The sequence below is a fragment of the Globicephala melas genome, chromosome 3 (genome assembly GCF_963455315.2).
Source record: "Globicephala melas chromosome 3, mGloMel1.2, whole genome shotgun sequence".
Lineage (NCBI taxonomy): Eukaryota > Metazoa > Chordata > Mammalia > Artiodactyla > Delphinidae > Globicephala > Globicephala melas.
Window position 1 is genome coordinate 63996968 of NC_083316.1, and position 18719 is coordinate 64015686.

An 18719-nucleotide genomic window follows, 5' to 3' on the forward strand; every position below is an offset into this window, starting at 1 on the left:
CCTTTTATGGTCAGCCTCGGAACTGTCATGGCACTGGTGGGTGTGTCATTTAGTGTGTTAATGCATTATAGTGGGTGTATAATGAGGCTCAAGGTCTCCTGGGAGTCAGATCTTCCACCATCTTGGGCTTAGTAGGTTCTAAGTGTTTTTTGTGGTATCCTGTTCTTCTACATGGTTGTGTCATTCCTTTAAGGGTTGTGCTCTGCCCTTTTCCTTCCTGTCTCAGTTGGACAGAGGAAACAGGCAAACTAATGGGCAAAGAGAACCTATGAGCAAAGGGCTGATGGTAACCCCCAGTGGTGAAACCCATTTCTGAGAGCAGGAGTGAGCAATGCTTCTGAAGGGGCAGCTTTTGTCCAGTTTTGACGCCATGTGCAGCTCTGTAGAGGAAACCCTGCTACTAGTCTTCCTGGGGCTTTCTAGCATCTAGTAAACTTACTAAAACTCTCCTGAAGAATCCTCCTCTTCCTCCTCCTTCTTTTTGGCCATCTTAGCCATTAAGTGTACAGTTCAGTGGTGTTAAGTATATTCGCATTGTTGTGCAATACATACTTAGAACTTTTTCATCTTGCAAAACTGAAACTCTACATCCATTGAACAACTCTGCATTTCTCCCTCCCCCCCAGCCCTTGGCAACCACCATCTTCTTTCTGTTTCTATGAGTTTGATTACTTTTTTAAAAAAAATTATTTATTTACTTTTGGCTGCGTTGGGTCTTCATTGCTGCGTGCAGGCTTTCTCTAGTTGCAGTGAGCAGGGGCTACTCTTCGTTGTGGTGAGCAGGAGCTACTCTTCGTTGTGGTGTGTGGGCTTCTCATTGTGATGGCTTGTCTTGTTGCTGAGCACGGGCCCTAAGCACACAGACTTCAGTAGTTGTGGCACGCAGACTTCAGTAGTTGTGGCATGCGGGCTCAGTAGTTGTGGCTCGCGGGCTCTAGAGCGCAGGCTCATTAGTTGTGGCACACGGGCTTAGTTGCTCCGCGACATGTGGGATCTTCCCAGACCAGGGCTTGAACCTATGTCCCCTGCATTGGCAGGCGGATTCTTAAGCACTGTGCCACCAGGCAAGTCCCAAGTTTGACTATTTTTTATGCCTCATATAAGTGAAATCACACAGTATTTGCCTTTTTGTGACTGTCTTATTTCATGTAGCATAATGTCCTCAAGGTTCATCCATGCTGTAACATGTGCCAGGATTTTCTTCTTTCTTAAGGCTGAACAATATTCCATTGTATATATACTCCATATTTTCTTTATCCATTCCTCTATTGATGGACATTTGGGTTGCTTCCATCTCTTGGCTACTGTGAATAATACTGCAGTGTACATGTGTATGCAGTTATCTCTTCAAGATCCTGCTTTCCATTCTTTTGCATATATACCCCAAAATGAGATTGCTAGATCATATGGTAATTCTATTTTTAATTTTTTGAGGAAATTTTTGTTTTTGATAGTGCCTACATCATTTACATTCCCATCAACAGTGTACAGAGTTCCAATTTCTCTGCATCCTTGCCAACACTTAATATTTTCTTTCTTTTGATAGTGGCCTCCTAACAGGAGTACAGTGAGAATGTTTCTCCTTTTTCGCAATTTCCCAGAGATTGCATTTTAATTTGGCTAATGCTTAGTAGTATAGGTATTAACTTTTTTCTTGAATAGAGGAGCAAACGAAAAATCTATTCCTTTCTGCATTATAGACTAAGTACATGTCGTAGTTCTAAAGGTCCTCAGTCAAGCTGCCCATTACCCATCTTGATTAATTCTTACACTTACATGGATTGTTCCACAGTCGTCACCAAGTTCCCTAGTTCTGGTCTTTGAAGTCCAAGCCCAAAGTGCATAGTGTTGGTCCAATACCATATCGTAACATCTGTTTGGCCTGCTGTCTCAGATAGAGGTGTGATCACTGGGAGGAATCACTAGTTTTTCCCCAGGAATGATAAGCTGGAAAAAGGTTAGACTTGGGGAGACCAAGATAAATGAGAAAGTACTAGATCAAGCTCCCAGGGAATGACACTGACAAAGGCTGCAAAGACTTGTCAGTGTAGGCAGAGGTGGGATCAGGGATCATTGTGGGCACAGCTAGCATCAGCTAGAGAGCTTGTTATGTAGCAGCTTGGATCATTTCTGACCAGGGCCCAGCAGATGGAGAGGGTCCATGAATAATGGTGTGGCAGAAATAGTAGGTTCTTTCTCACATTAGAGAAATAGCCAAAGTTGAGGACTTAATGCCTCTGTGTTTCTCCACTGGATTTTCCCCAAACAGATGATTTGCAGTTAGAATTTCAAGGGTCAGTTTATCCACGTGGTTCGCGGGGTAGAAATATGATTTTGCAGTTCCCAGGTCAAGGTTAAATACAGAGCTCCTCTCACTGTGGGAGGTGGGGACATTCCAGGGTTGTGTCCATGTGTGGCCCATGGCACTTGTTGAAGCCCATTAGAGCCAACATCATCTCCAGAGGTGTCCTCTCCTCTGCCCCATGTGTCTTAGTCACGTCTACCCACTAATATGTGCCCCTTTATCTCTCATTTTTACCATGATTTCCGCCCCCCTCCAGCAATCCTTCTATTAAACACTTTGTTTTTGGCCACCTCATTGCATCTTGATTTTTTGTGTGTGGTACGCGGGCCTCTCACTGTTGTGGCCTCTCCTGTTGCGGAGCACAGGCTCCGGACGCGCAGCCTCAGCGGCCATGGCTCACGGGCCCAGCCGTTCCGTGGCATGTGGGATCTTCCTGGACCAGGGCACGAACCCATGTCCCCTGCATCGGAAGGCGGACTCTCAACCACTGCGCCACCAGGGAAGCCCAGCATCTTGATTTTTTTTCTCTTTCTGTAGCTGTCTTCTGATTATTTTTAATGTATTTACTTCCCATCTTGTTCTTAAAAGTATTTAAGGTGGTAGTTCAAAGAGGCACATGGTACACTGGATTAAAACTAAAATAGATAAGGAAATCAGGCAATGGAGGAAAATCGTATGAGGCCATGGGTATGGTTAGTGAACAAGTGAGTACTGTGTGGTCCTCTGCAGTTCCTAAAGTCACTCTGATTTTGGTTCTGAATGTAATCAGTTATGTGATTCATATTGAAAGCTAAGAATAGATTGGTGTGCAGGCACATCTTTTCTTGCTCCTGAGACTTGAGAATAATTTATCCTGTGGATCCTCATAAAAGAGACACTGTGAATAGAAAGCTTAGAATTATACTGGGGTCTAGGGAGCTCTTTGGCATTTTTCTGAAAAGGTGAAACAAAGGAATTATAGATCTAGTTTTTCCTTTTATTTTGCATTGGTATATAGGCAATACTGATCATGAATAGTTCTAGAAAAGTCATGGATGAAACACTTTACTTCAGTGTCAGCCTGACAAGTTGTGTCTGTGTCTGTGTGTGTGTGCGCACGCGCACATGCACAGAATGTCTACAGAAGCCAAGAGTGCTGCCGTATTAACTCTGCTATCTAATCTTGAAAATTCCAGTTGGCAAAGTAAAGGGAGACAATGATCTGTCTTTAATTTGAAAGATGTTTGCGTGTGCTTTGCATAATGGTAACACTTAAGACAGCTGGCAGACTTGAATAAGAAACCCTGTGCCAAGAGTTTGTACAGTTTCTGCTTTTCACCTCAGGATGCAACTCCACAAACCTCATTGCACGAGTTCAGCTTCACCATTAGGCCCATACTGAGGTCATGGGTCTCCCTCACTACTGTCCAGCTAGACAGTTTCAGGGTACGCTCTTTGAAAAATGCTAGTAACCTTTGTCCAGTTTTATTGTCATTGCAGTTATAATGCCAGCCTTGCAATATATCCTGGCAAGAGAACTTCAAATGACATGAAGGGAAAGAAGAGAAATAGGAAATATCCCTCAAAATGAGCAAGACTGTGAACTTCGGAGGGAAAAATAATGCAGTTGGTTTCACCCCCACCCAGTCCCCAGATCTGTTCCAGGCTCACCCAACATTCATTAGTGCCCCTCTTTCTTCCTACCACGAAGTCCCCACCTTCTGCTATCCTGGGTCCTTCTAAAAAGCACAAATATCAGCCCAGCTCACATCCAGATTCCACCCAGTGGTGAGATCTCAACAAAAAACATAACCAACAGCAGGCAAGAAAGGAGAGCCATGGGGCAGCTCACTCACTGTGTTTGGGTCTCTTACCCCATCAGCGTTCTCTTGGGCCATGGCTGTGCAACCAGTCTAAGCATCGCTGCACGACCCACATCACTAGTGTCTGTTTCTGTATTCTTAGTTTGAAAATTGCCTGCCTGTGGGCTGAAAGTGCTCTCAATTTTAGCATTTGTTTTGAGCCCACATCTGCCCACTCGTTCTGCAGGCAAAGCTGCTTGGCATGGAACTTGACTGAAAGTGAACCTGGCAGAAGGAAACGCTTCTTTCCCCCCACAGTGCTGGCATGGTTTCTCCTCTCTGTAGGTGCCCGTTTGCTTACAGTGTTAGTCTGTGCTTTCCTGTTCTTTCAGTGGACTTTCGGGGCCTGTCCAGCTCTCTCGCTGGGAAGTTTTTTGGGTTCAGTGTAATTGCTGACTAAATGATTTGCTCATTTGCCTCAGAGGAATGAATGGTTGAATCAGACCAAGGACATACATTTGATATTCTGCTTGCTCTTGCAAAGCAGATGCCTTCTATTACTGCATTTTGAGGGAGTTATTTAGAAAATAATAAAACTAACAGCTAAGCACGGATTTTTATGTCTCCATCCTGCATCATTGCCAGCTTGACTGTAATTATGTCATTGGAGGAAAGATTCTAACCATTTCCCTTCCCTGGCCCCTTTGTTTTTCAAAAGAGCTGACTTGGGGCCATATTTCTAAGGGAGTAAATCACATGCAAGTGTAAAAAATGGCTTTATGTGAAGTTATTAGGGATTTTGTCAAGTTTGTTGAGTGAAATCTTGAATGGAATGGTAAAGGGAGTTGAGTTGAGAGTAGCTCTGCTGACAGGCATAAATGGAAAACTAGTGGAGGTGATACAGCTTTTGTCGGTTGATGAAAAGCCCAAGGAAAAAGAAATGGAAGAGTTGTTGGAAATTTATGACATTCTTGTAGTGCTTTTCCTGAAAAGAACACACACAAAGTTGTAATTTTACCTGGTTACTAAGCTAGCGCAAGGGGTGTGGTAATAGCTTAAATGTGACTCTGGACTGTTTCTTTTACTCATGGGATGTTAGCTGCAGTGAAGAGGCACAGATTATCTTAAAAATCTCTCAACTGTTCATTGTAAAAATTTCCACTTGCTTCCTGCTGATCCGTAGCTCTCGGACAGGGCTACCCAATAGAACCTTCTGGGAGGATGGAAATGCTGTTCAGTACTGTAGCCACTCACCACACGTGGCTACTGAGCACTTGAAGTGTGGCCAGTGCAAGTGAGGAAGTGAAATATTCGCTTAAATTGAGTTTTCATTTAAACTGACAGCCACTTTGGGCTCGGGTTACCATTTTGGACAGTACAGCCGTAGATCCTTAGGCAGGGGGGCTCCTTGAATTGTCTTAAGGGAGCAAGCTAGGCAAAGAACTAATGAAGTCCCAATTTTCATTTACCATCTGGAAAAAGTCCCTCTTTTCCCACTCCAAGAAGGGAGAAACATTCTGGAGGGCGGGGAAGCCACTGCATATCCTCTTCTTTTTATCCGTAACATCTGTTGTGTTGAACAAAAGGGGCTTGGGAGGATCAACCAGGCTCAGCAGGGTCAGCAAGACAGGTGAGGAGATGAGCCACAGTTAGACTTCGTGTCGTTAACATTCCGCCAGGAAGAGTGACTCGATTTCATGATAAAGTCCTTTAAAAATGTAGACTAACATGAAATGCTTATTATCCATAATGAACTTTTGTGTTTCCATGCATGATACTGACAAGAAGCTCTTGAATTCATGGCCTGGTTGTTAAAATTCATGATGTTTTAAAGCAGCAGTGCTGGAGTCTGCACCGGTGGACCGAGCAGGAGTGGAAAGCTCCCCCGCGGCAGATGCCACCGAACCTTCACCTTGCAGGTCACCCTCAACTCCTCGGCACCTCCGCTACCGCCAGCCCGGAGGTGAGCGCTCAGAAAGGGACTCAGAAACACTCAAGCGAGGGATGATTCTAGCTCCTGAATCTTTTGTTTGCCTTACTGTTTCACTCCCCGAATATTTTTAGTCTCAGTTATGAAAAGTAACGGGAAGCAAATGTTACTGTAGGACCAAGTAGTAGAAAATAAATGATTAGAGAGTATGTCATTAGTATAACCAATATTTATTTGACCCCATCATTGCATGACACTTTGTGTGGAGTAACCTGAATTGAGAAGCCTGTTCTTAGTTGCTAGTTGATTGAATTTCAGTGCTGGTTTCACCAAAATGTTCCCAGACTCTGATACCTTACCATGAATCCCAGTGTAGTCTGTATTAGATAGGTTCATCTGGGACACAGAATTGTCGGGGGGGACCTTATTAAGAACACTGTTTCAGCTAAAATAAAGTCCAGTTGCATGGAGCGCCAATCTTCATTATTACTAGTGGCAGAATCTGGTATCTTTTCTATAGTTATGAAAATTATAAAACATTATCCCATAATTTGTTTTAGAATATACCAAATGTTTTCTAATTGGAGGGAAGACAGAACAAAAGACAGAAATCTTTTATCTCCTCATTGCTCAAATAAATATATCCAAATTACAGTTGTTTTAGAAATGTTTTCTTCTTTTCTCCTCAAGCCAATTATTTCAAGTTGGAAGAGAAAATTATTCAATTATGAAACCAGATTCACCCTAAGTAACCCATGTAAAACGTAGACGTTTTCTGACTCTCATACTCCTGCTTTAAGTAAGGCAGTTTAGCAAAAGATAGAGTGCATGGCTCCAAAGGGTCCTTTCATTTGCAGCCTTAGCCTCGTGGTGGAAGCTGTTTTCATTGCCATCACCTCCAAGAGAAGCTAGTCTGGGTCAGACTGTTGTCAGCAGATTTGCCCTGATGGATATTAGCCCTTTGGGGCTCCTGGTCCGTCATGGGTCACCCTGACATTTGGATAGCTCTGAAAAACCAAGGGTAACAAGCTAGATTCCCTGGCTTGTTATAGGACTACTATGGAATTAGCCAAATCTCTTTACTCTTCTTAGAGGCTTGGTCAGTCCAAGCCTTGGCAACTTCTTTGACCATTGCCATGTGGGACAGACTCCCTTGAGGTCATTAAACCTGTAAGAGTTTGGGGCCAAAGTCTGTGAAAGCAAAACTTTACCAAGGCAAGATTAAATGCTGTCCACTTGGTTACTATTATTAGAGCTCTGTTTTAGTACGGTCTCTTTCATATGTTTATATTCATTTAAAATGTTTTTAAATTTATGTAAACATCATTTGGAAATCCTCATCCTGTTTGTGGATTAACTAAGTCCTTTGTTTCTTTCCTGATCTGACTAAATCCCAGCGACACAGGAAGAAAGCCAAAATCTGTGATAATACGGTGGATCCAAATGGGGACAGTATCACACATTTTCTCACTGTGTAGCTGAATTTTGCCTGTTCATCTGTCTACTTGCCACCTTGCTTCACAAATGTTTTCAGGCTACTGCTGAAGGAGAGGGTAGAGCTGTTCTTTGCTTTCATGCTTGGGTACATTAAGCAGCTCTTTGCTTCCCCTCTTATTTATTTTAAGCATGACTATATAACTTTAGGGGCAAACTAATCAAAAATCACAGAATCACAGTGAGCTATCTTCACTAAAAGGCTGAGTGAGAAAAACAGTGAGGTTGTCAGCAATATTAGCCAATGCTGTGTGTAAGCGTCTGAGTGAGAGGGGCTGCCTAAAGGTGCCGAGTGCATCCTTCGGTTTAAGAACCCATCTCTGCTTCTAAAGGTACTTTGAGAAGAAAATTCCATCAGTAAAGTGTAGAATATTTTTAAAAAATATTTTTTATATTGAGATAAAGTTCACATACCATAAGATTCACCCTTTTAAAATACACAGTTCAGTGGTTTTTATATATTCACAAGGCTGGGCAGCCATGACTACTATCTCATTCCAGAACATTTTCATCCCCTCCCCCACTAAGGGACCATGTCCTCATTAGTAGTCACTCCCCATTCCCATCTCCCCGCCAGCCCCTGGAAACCACTAATTTACTCTCTGTCTCTATGGATTTACCTAATCAGGACATTTAATGTAAATGGGATCATACAATACGTGACTCTTTATGACTGACGTTCACTTAGCGTGATGTTTTCAAGGTACATTCATGTTGTAGTATGTATTAGTACTTCACTCCTTTTTGTGGCTAGATGATATTCCCTTGTATGAGAATTTTTGATTTGGTTTATCACTTCACCAGTTGGTGGACATTTGATTGTTTTTACTTTTTGGCTGTTATGAATAATGCTGCTATGGATGTTCACGTATAAGTTTTTGAGTAGATGTATGCTTTCATTCCTCTTGGGGCTATACCTAGAATGGACTTGCTAATATAGAATCTTGTTATTTGCCTATTAATAAGGACAATGCAGGGTATTTGCATTCATCCAGTGCTGGAATGAAAATGAGAATTTTTATTACGTTATATTATCCAACTGTCTCACCATGCCATTTCCATTCTTTTGAAATAACCAGGACAGACCGCCGACAACTCCCACTGCTCTGTTTCGCCTGCTTCTGCTTTTGCAATTGCCACAGCTGCAGCAGGACATGGGAGTCCACCTGGTGAGTAGGGGCCAGCAGCTGAGTGCAGACACATGGCAATTTATGGTAAATCAGTGGTCCTTGCCTGCCAGCATCTTGATGATACACTGGGCAGCTTCTTAAGAATGCAGATTCCCAGCCCCCTAAGTCAGCGCATCTTGGCGTGATACCGTCTTTTTAAATAAGCACCTTCAGGTGAGTCTCACACAGGTGGCCTGTGCGTAACCCTTTTGAGAACTTCTGTATCAGAGAAGGATGTGTTATTTCTTTCACGTTGTTTTATGGAGTTCTTTAACCTTTTTAGCCAAATTGTCGAGGACACGTGGTTCCCTTTTAACTGAGTCCAGTGCTGAAAGCATATGCAAGGTGGGAGGGAAGGTTTGTGGAGGGGGCGGGGAGGAGGGAGGGATCTATTGCTTTAGAGGACTCAAAATTCATTTCCAGTAGCTCCATGATGCTTTCTGAGTTGCTATCAGTTAATCTTCAGGGTAAAGAAGTACTTAAAATAAAAGCACGGTATTTTAAATAGATAAAAAATTATATTCATGATCTCTGTCCTCTTCTCTCGTGTGCAAGGAGGACGTTATGTTAAAATAAATCCGTATGTGGTTTAAACAGCCTTGTTGCTGTAAGTATCTTCACCTAAACTAATTCTCTGTGTTCCGGGAGTGTATTTTTGGTGTATTTTGTTAATTAGCCATTGCTCACCTACCAGAGAAGTCCATTTCCAAAGCCTGTGAACCTATATTCAACAAGAGTAACTGGTAGGTACTGTCTGTGTGAAATCTAAGTTGAAGTAAGTACAAAGAGATATACTATAAGGAACATGAATTACCATAGTAATTCATATTTACCTATCTATCTATCTATCTATCTAGATAGATAGATATCCCATCTGAATGGAAAATCTTTGCACTTTGACTACATTCCACATCTTAAATATTTTACCACACACACTTCACTGGTTGTGGTCAGGCAAATTGGGGATGTTCTTTACCCCAAATATTCCCAGAACCTTCCCCTCAGTTCCCATCAGTATAACACAATACAGCCTGTAATGGTAATAGTATTGATGTCTTCTCAATCCAGTCGGCTTCTGTTGTTGACTACATGTTATAATAATGAACATTTCTTTGATGAGATAATAAAGGAGTCTTCCCTACACTTCCGGCAGAATTGGTTATCAACTGTGATTTGCTAAGACCTTCTTCTGTCTTTTGTTCTCACAAGCTAGTCTGTCTTTGGAAAAAGTGAAATACAGAGCTTCCTCGCAGGTCTCTTAATTTAAATGTGGTTTGTAAGGGAAAATAGTTTTTAGGTCAATTCAGGATGAGACCATTTCCCCATTTGCTGGAGGCTGGGTCGGGGAAGGTATCTTTTTTTCACCTGAGATTGAAGCAAAGTTCTAACGGAGACTGGCTTTCAGACTTGGGCTTGCCCATGCCTGATGGGCCAGAGGATAAAGTAACCACAATAGCCAGGTCTTCCTCACTATCCAAACACTGCTGCTGCTCTGCGGCCTGTTCCTGCTTCTCCCCTGCAGCCGAAAGAGCCTTAGCAAGAAAGCTCTCCTCAGCGAGCCAGCTGAGGAGGGGCAGACTGCTGACTGACGACAGCCAGCACTGCTAGGTGCAGGGTGGCCTGGACCTCCTGTTTTATCACACTACTGCTGACGTTGCCTGTGATGGGGTCTGGAGCCACATGATTCAAGTTTAGACATACATGACATAAAGGATGGCTTTGGCAGTATCTGTGGCCCCGCTGTCAAGGCAGCAAGTTGCACAGGGGTCGGTTTCGGTGGCTAATGGTGGTACGAAAGAGGGTCTGTTTTGGAGCAGGGATCAGTACGTCCCTGGGGCTCGGCTGCTTCATGGATCTAGCCCCACAGGAGAGTCCACCTGCCTACGAGAACTTAGCAGAAGGGCTCAGGTTCATAGCCACTAGGGCAGGTGGACACGGAACAGAAAGAGAGGAAGTGCTGGGAAGATGATCTGGACTCCTTGGCTGGTCAGGGAGAGGAGAGCCTGCTACTGCCTAGAGAAGCCCTAGACCCAGACAGACAGGTGTCCGAAGGAAGCTAGTGCTACCTAATGTTTAAGTCTCAAACCAGGCCTTGTATCCACTCTCTGAATCAGGAATTATGACCCGAATGCACACTGGAACGTGGAGAGCCTGCAGAGGTGAGCAGGAGGGAAGGTGGTGTAGATAAGTGAACATCTCATGCTCACATCCATTTTTCCAGGCTTCCTGTCTGCTTGTCTGGCTGCAATATGGGACCACCTGGTGGTGCCGCTCTGCTGTGTGTGTGGCTTATAGCCTGAAACAACGTGCCGCCCGGCCAAGCCATGCGGTCTGCAGAGTGGGCTTTCATGTTTCAGGCTCCTCTTCGGATTCCCTCTTGCTTTAATCCTCTCTCACCTCCCTGCCCTCAACCTCTACCTCCATCAAAATACACGGGAATCTGGCAACTCTGGGTTAGAACTGTCAGTTAGTGATTATGCTTTCAAATATTCACTGCAGGCATTTGCACGTAAGCCATTTCTCTTTAATGATTGCTTAGAAGGTAATTTTACTGCCTTAAAAGGTATTTAAATTTAGCAGAAGGATGGACAGAAAATTTTCTTTGCAAAGAGGCCAGATAAGACGTGCATGCCGTAAAGTCAGAGAAAGTTGATTTATCTGTGAAAGGTGGCCTGGTATGTACTCAGGATTGCCAGTCCTGCCCCTCGGGTCTGAGCCTACCTGATTTCCACACACACTGGAAAAGACTGGAATTTCCCCTCTGGTTTCTTTAAGGACTTAGAGCCTGTACTTTCCAAAGATGGGTGTCTCTTCCTTCCATGTCATGCTCCGTTTCCTTGTAGACCAACAGGAGTACCTCTGCTGGAGAGGAAGGAAAGCTTGATCTGTGGGCATGATTGTGACACGATTAATTCTCCTTAACTTCACATTATAAAGAGTTCACAGTTTATTTAGTGCTTGCCTTGCGATTGGCAGCCAAGTTACATTAGGCCCACTGTGGATGGATCCGGGATTTGTGGGGTCTAACACTTACACAGTCTGCCTCAAGGAAAAGAATATAAAATTACAAACCTTTAGAGCACCTCCCAGGGCTTTGGAAGAGGCCCATACACATTGAGAGGCCCCGAGGCTTAAGCTTCCTGGTAAATCTGTTTATGAGTCCAGCCCTGATCATTCTTGGAATCAGAGCAGCTTTAGGAAATTTTGATCACGGGGTGGCGGGTGGAGGTGGGAGTGGGACCAGTGATCATCAATCAGTCAAATAAGTGCTAACTCTATAAGTTTTAGCTCTATGCAAGACTGAGACAAAAAAACAGTGAGTCTTATGAGCCACCACACTGGCTGAAATGTACTTTCAAGCATCTGCTCAAATTTAGGAGCTCTGCATTAAAGTAGAATTAAAATCTGTGCCTTTCAGATGGCTGCTGATACAGGGAATCTGCAGGTGCAGTTTGGATATAGTTATGATATGAATAGAAATGCAAATCCAATAAATACACATATCAGGGCATATCATGGTGCTTACTATATACCTAAAGCTCTGGGATTAATGATAGGATTTATGAAATGATCTAAAATGAAATATGAAAGTGTGAGGTGGGTTATTTTTATGAGAGTAGAAATAACGGCAGTGGAGGTACTACAAGCAACTCTTGATTATCTGTGAAAAGATTATAGGTTTTACCATTCTATGCAAGTCAGAGTAAATTAACAAAGTAGAGGAATGACTGAATGCATTTATAGGAAAATTAATGGCACAGTTACAATTGCTTAGAGAAATAATGAGTTCTTTACTGGTGGTGACTTTGTACTTGTAAAATAGATCATTCATAATCTGTTTTTTCCTCTGTTAAACCACTCAGGCTTGTGTAGCCAATAGTAGATCTGAGCTTGGTGTGAATTGGGCTTGGACTCACTTTTTAAAATACCAATAACTGGTCCCACCCCCAGAGATTATGACTTGATTGGTCTGGGTACATCTGGGGCATCAGGATTTTTAAAGTTCCCTATGTGATACTTATGTGGAACCAAGATGGAGAATCACTAAACTAGATGGAGAAGGTGTATTTGTTCCTTCTCTGGTTGTAGCATTCCTACAACCAGTTTGAGACATATTTTTTATTGTTTTTTTTTTCCAAAATATATAAAAACCATTTTACAATAAAAATGTCTTAATACAGCTAGTTGAATTTTGGGAGACAGAATGTATCTCATTTACATTTTTTAATGAAAACATTATTATCACTATTATTAATGAAAAACAAAGAGCTTTGGCAAACCAAATGTAAGTTAACAGTGATTCCAAGTCTTACTTTAAATTCCTTATTTATTTTTAAGTGTCATGGGTACAACATTGTATTTCAACTTATGTATTCACTACTGTGTACTCACCATGGAAAGTTTAATTTCCATCCATCACTATGCAGTTGACTCCCTTTACCCATTTTACCCTCCCCCATGTCCCTTTCCCCTTGGTGACCATTAATCTTTTCTCTGTATCTATGTTCGTTTTTGTTTGGTTTGGTTGTTTATTTCATTTTATTCTTTTTGGTTGTTTATTTTATTTTATTTTTTTATATTCCTCATATGAGTGAAAACATATGGCATTTGTCTTTTTCCATCTGACTTATTCCACTTAGCATAATACCCTCAAGGTCCATCCACATTGTTGCAAATGGCAAGATTTCATCTTTCTGTTATGGCTGGGTAGTATTGCATTGTGCATATATATTACATCTTTATTCATTCATCCATTGATGAGCACTTAGGTTGTTTCCATATCTTGGCTATTGTAAATAATGCTACACTGAGTATAGGGGTGCATATGTCTTTTTGAATTAGTATCTCCATTTTCTTTGGATAAACACTCAGAAATGGAATAGCTGGATTATATGGTAATTCTGTTCTTAATTTTTTGAGGAATCTCTATACTGTCTTCCATAGTGGCTGCACCAATTTACATTCCCACCACCAGTGTATGAATGTTCCCTTTTCTCATCATCCTCACCAACACTTGTTATTTCCTGTCTTTTTGAGAATAGTCATTCTAACTGGCATGAGGTGATACATCATTGTGGTTTTGATTTGCATTTCCCTAATAATTAGTGATACTGAACATCATTTTATGTGCCTACTGGCCATCTGTATGTCTTCTTTGGAAAAATGTCTACTCAGATCCTCTGCCCATTTTTTAATCAGGGTGTTTGTTTTGTTGTTGTGGAGTTGTATGAGTTCTTTATATATTTTGGATATTAAACTCCTATTGGATATATGATTTTCAAGTATCTTCTCCCATTCGGTAGGTTGTCTTTTTGTTTTGCTGATGGTTTCCTTTGCTGTGCAGAAGTTTTTTAGCTAGATGTAGTCTCATTTGTTATCTTTGCTTTTGTTTCCCTTGTCTCAGGAGACATATCCAGAAAGATACTGCTAAGACCAATGTTAAAAAGTGTACTGCATATGTTTTTTTCTAGGAATTCTATGATTTTAGGTCTTACATTCAAGTCTTTAATCCATTTTGAGTTGATTTTTGTATATGGAGTAAAATAGTGGCCTAGTTTCATTCTTTTGCATATGACCGTCCAGTTTTCCCAATACCATTTATGGAAGAGACTATCCTTTCTCCCATTGTATGTTCTTTGCTCCTTTGTCATAAATTATAATTGTCCATCTACATGTGGGTTTATTCTGGGCTCTCAACTCTGTTTCATTAATCTGTGTCTTTTTTATGCCAATATCATGCTGTTTTGATTACTATAGCTTTGTACAGTTATACCTCATTTTATTGCACTTTGCTTTATTGTGTTTCACAAATAATGTATTTTTTACAAATAGAAGGTTTTTGGCAACCGTGTGTCGAGCGAGTCTATCAGCACCATTTTTCCAACAGCATTTGCTCACTTCATGTCTCTCTGTCACATTTTGTAAATTCTCTCAATATTTGAAACTTTTTCATTCTTATTCTACTTGTTATGGTGACCTGCATTCAGTAACCTTTGATATTACTGTTTAATTTGGGGGTGGTCCATGAACCACACCCATATAAAGATGGTGAATTTAATAGATAAATGCTGAGTGTGTTCTGGCTGCTCTACCGACCTGCCATTCCTGCCTCTCTCCCTCTTCTCAGGCCTCCCTGTTTCCCTGAGACACAACAATGTTGAAATTAGGCCAGTTAATAACCCTACTGTGGCCTCTAAGTGTTCAAGTGAAAGGAAGAGTTGCATGTTTCTCACTTTAAATCAAAAGTTAGAAATGATTAAGCTTATTAAGGAAGGCATGTCGAAAGAGTAGATGGGCTGAAAGCTAGGCCTCTTGCACCAAACAGTTAACCAAGTTGCGAATGCAAAGGAAAAGTTCTTGAAGGAAATTAAAACTACCACTACTCCAGTGAACACGTGAATGATAAAAAAGCGAAACAGCCTTATTGCTCTTATGGAGAAAGTTTTAGTGGTCTGGATAGAAGATCAAACCAGCCACAACATTCCCTTAAACCAAAGCCTAATCTAGAGCAAGACCCTAACACTCTTAAATTCTGTGAAGGTGGAGAGAGATGAGGAAGCTGTAGAAGAAAAATCTGAAATGAGCGCAGGTTGGTTCATGAGCTTGAAAGAAAGAAGTTGTCTCCATAACATAAAAGTGCAAGGTGAAGCAACGAGTGCTGATGTAGAAGTTGCAGCAAGTTATCCAGAAGATCTAGCCAGCTAAGATCATTAATGAAGGTGGATGCACTAGACAACAGATTTTCAGTGCAGATGAAACAGCCTTCTATTAGAAGATGATGCCATCTAGGATTTTCGTGGCTAGAGAGAAATCAATACCTGGCTTCAAAGCTTCAAAGGACAGGCTGACTCTCTTGTTAGGGGCCAGTGCAGCTGGTGACTTGAAGTTGAAGCCAATGCTCATTTACCATTCTGAAAATCCTAGGGCCCTTAAGAATTATGCTAAATTATGCTAAATCTGCCTGTGCTCTATAAATGGAACAACGAAGGCTGGATGACAGCACATCTATTTACACCATGGTTTACTGAATATTTTAAGCCCACTGTTGAGACCTATTGCTTAGAAAAGAAGATTCCTTTCAAAATAGTGCTGCTCATTGACAGTGCACCTGGTCACTCAAGAGCTCTGGTGGAGATGTACAACGAGATTGTTATTTTCATGCCTGCGAAATACAGCATCCATTCCGCAGCCCGTAGAGCAAGGAGTAATTTTAACTTTCAAGTCCTGTTATGTAAGAATTATATTTCATAAGACTATAGTTGCCATAGATAGAGATTCCTCTGATGGATCTGAGAAGGGTAAGTTGAAAACTTTCTGGAAAGGATTCATCATTCTAGATGTCATTAAGAACATTTGTGATTCGTGGAAAAAGCTCAAAATATCAACATTAACAGGAGTTTGGAAGAAGTTTATTCCAACCCTCATGGATGACTTTGAGGGGTTCAAGACTTCAGTGGAGTAAGTCATTGCAGATGTGGTGGAAATAGCAAGAGAACTAGAATTAGAAGTGGAGGCTGAAGATGTGACTGACTTACTGTGATCTCATGATAAAACTTCAACAGGTGAGGAGCTGCTTCTTATGGATGAGCAAAGAAAGTGTTTTCTTGAGATGGGATCTACACCTTTTTTTTTTTTTTTTTTTTTTTTTTTTTTTTTTTTTTTTGCGGTACGCAGGCCTCTCACTGTTGTGGTCACTCCCATTGCGGAGCACAGGCTCCGGACGCGCAGGCTCAGCGGCCATGGCTCACGGGCCCAGCCGCTCCGTGGCATGTGGGATCCTCCCGGACTGGGGCACGAACCCGTGTCCCCTGCATCGGCAGGCGGACCCCCAACCACTTTACCACCAGGGAAGCCCGGATCTACACCTTTTGAAGATGCCGTGAAGATTGTTGAAATGACAACAAACGATTTAGAATATTACATACATTTAGTTGATGAAGCAGCAGCAGGGTTTGAGAGGATTGACTCCAGTTTTGAAAGAAGTTTTCTGCTGTGGGTAAAATGCTCTCAAACAGCATTGTATGCTACAGAGAAATTGTTGGCGAAAGGAAGAGTCAATGGATGTGGCAGATTTCTTGGTTGTCGTATTTTTTAAAATGGCCACAGCCATCCCAGCCTCCAGCAACCACCAGCCTGGTCAGTCAACAGCCATCAACATTGAGGCAAGACCCTCTACCAGCAAAAAGATTACGACTTGCTGAAGGCTCGGGTGACAGTTAGCACTTTTTAGCAATAAAGTGTTTTAAATTAAGGTATATACATTATTTTTTCAGAACTAATGCTATTGCACACTTAAAAGACACATAAACATAACTTTTATATGCACTGAGAAACCAAAACAAATGGTGTGACTTATTTTATTGCAATATCTGCCGTTTTGCCATGGTCTGGAACAAAAGCTGCAATATCTCCAAGGATGCCTGTTGTATAATTTGAAATCAGGGATGTGATACCTTCAGCTTTGTTTTTTTTCTCAGGATTGCTTTGGTTGTTTGGGGTCTTTTATGGTTCTGTATAAATTTGAGGATTTTTTTGGTCCTATTTTGTGAAAAATATTGTTGGGATTTTGATAGGGATCGCATTGAATCTGTAGATTGCTTTAGGTAATATGGACATTTTAACAATGTTAAACCATAAGACGTTGTTGAAAGAAATTGAAGGCACAAAGAAATGGAAAGATATTCTGTGCTAAATGATTCCAGTCTAATTTTTAGACACACATACACACACACACGGACTGAAATTAAAATTTTGGAACTGAGAAGTTACATCGTTTTTATAAAGTTTTTATTTTTATTGAAGTATAGTTGATCACAATGTTGCGTTAGTTTCTGGTGTACAGCAAAGTGAATATATATATTCAATATATATATTCTTTTTTCATACTCTTTTTCATTATAGGTTATTACAAGATATTGAATATAGTTCTCTGTGCTATACAGTAGGACCTTGTTGTTTATCTGTTTTATATACAGTAGTTTGTATCTGCTCATCCCAAACTCCTAATGTATCCCTCTTAACTAGTGTGAGCCTGCAAAGCAGCTAGGGATGCTCATGTCAGGGGGTCATTGCACTGTCTTCCTGGGAGGATGCCCACAGCAAGCCAGATCACATGGAGCACTTCCTCTGCCCATCATGTGTTTTTGATAAGCCTTTCAAGCAAACCCAAATCCTTGTTCCAGCTGGCCTGAGCACCCTCTTTCCTGACCATGTTGCATTGCCAAGTTCTCCTTCTTTGTGCTGCCCTTTCCTGAGCTCCACGCAGACCATTCTCCTGTATTACCGTATCTCCTCAGCAAAGGTACAATGCACTTGATTGTGCCTTTTCACTTCTCTGATCCGCTCACATTGCTTAACTGCTACTTGACTGCAGTACAGTTTCATCCATTTCAGGGCCAGGCAGGTGACCGAAAGGGGGACTGGATGGCTGATACCATGTGAAAAAGGGGCAGCCACTGCTCAGCTCCCCCTGGTTTTTGCCATGACAGAATACAGACTAGGGCCGTCAGATCTGTTTTCTTTCTTTCTTTTCTTTATTAAAGAAAAACCAGAAATCTGGATATTTATGTAAAATCTCCTATTTTTACACGTTGGAAGTGAATCCATACTCTTTAAAAAATACTGTCCAGCCCAGCAGAATACTTCTGTGGACCACAATTGGCTGTGAGCCACCAGTATGTGACCTCAGATTTACTGTAATCATTTACAGCTGGAGTTGTAGGTTGATCCAGATAAGAGTTTCTGAGACCATACCTCAATGCTAGCAATGGACTCCTGAATCTCCTCAGTCTTCCCTCCCCAAAACTATTTCCTATTCCTTTGGCCAGGCTATTTTATAGGAAGCCCATCTCTTCTTGTCCACTGTGGCTTGACCACTTTGGCTTTCACAGGGTAATCTTATCTCTAAGATCTGGAGGATGCCTCATTGTCACCCCTTCACCATGGAAGGGATTTTGGGGACTGTCTTTCTTACTTTACAGATTTTGAAACAAGTGTGAGACCCAGAATGCTGGAGGGCCTGGCCCAGGTTCTCAGAGTGC

At 41.7% G+C, this 18719-nt stretch overlaps 1 protein-coding gene across 6 annotated transcripts in view; it reads left to right on the forward strand.

Moving 5' to 3' along the window:
* RASGRF2 (Ras protein specific guanine nucleotide releasing factor 2) overlaps positions 1 to 18719 on the forward strand; it is a 232965-nt gene that overhangs the window by 128003 nt on the left and 86243 nt on the right. For 3 of the 6 annotated variants that reach the window (XM_060295960.1, XM_060295962.1, XM_060295964.1), the window contains exons 16-17: positions 5921 to 6049; positions 8590 to 8679. In XM_060295960.1, the coding sequence (XP_060151943.1) occupies positions 5921 to 6049; positions 8590 to 8679 (219 nt within the window). The remainder of the gene's footprint in view (positions 1 to 5920; positions 6050 to 8589; positions 8680 to 18719) is intronic. The other 3 variants (XM_060295961.1, XM_060295963.1, XM_060295965.1) reach the window with 1 other exon arrangement.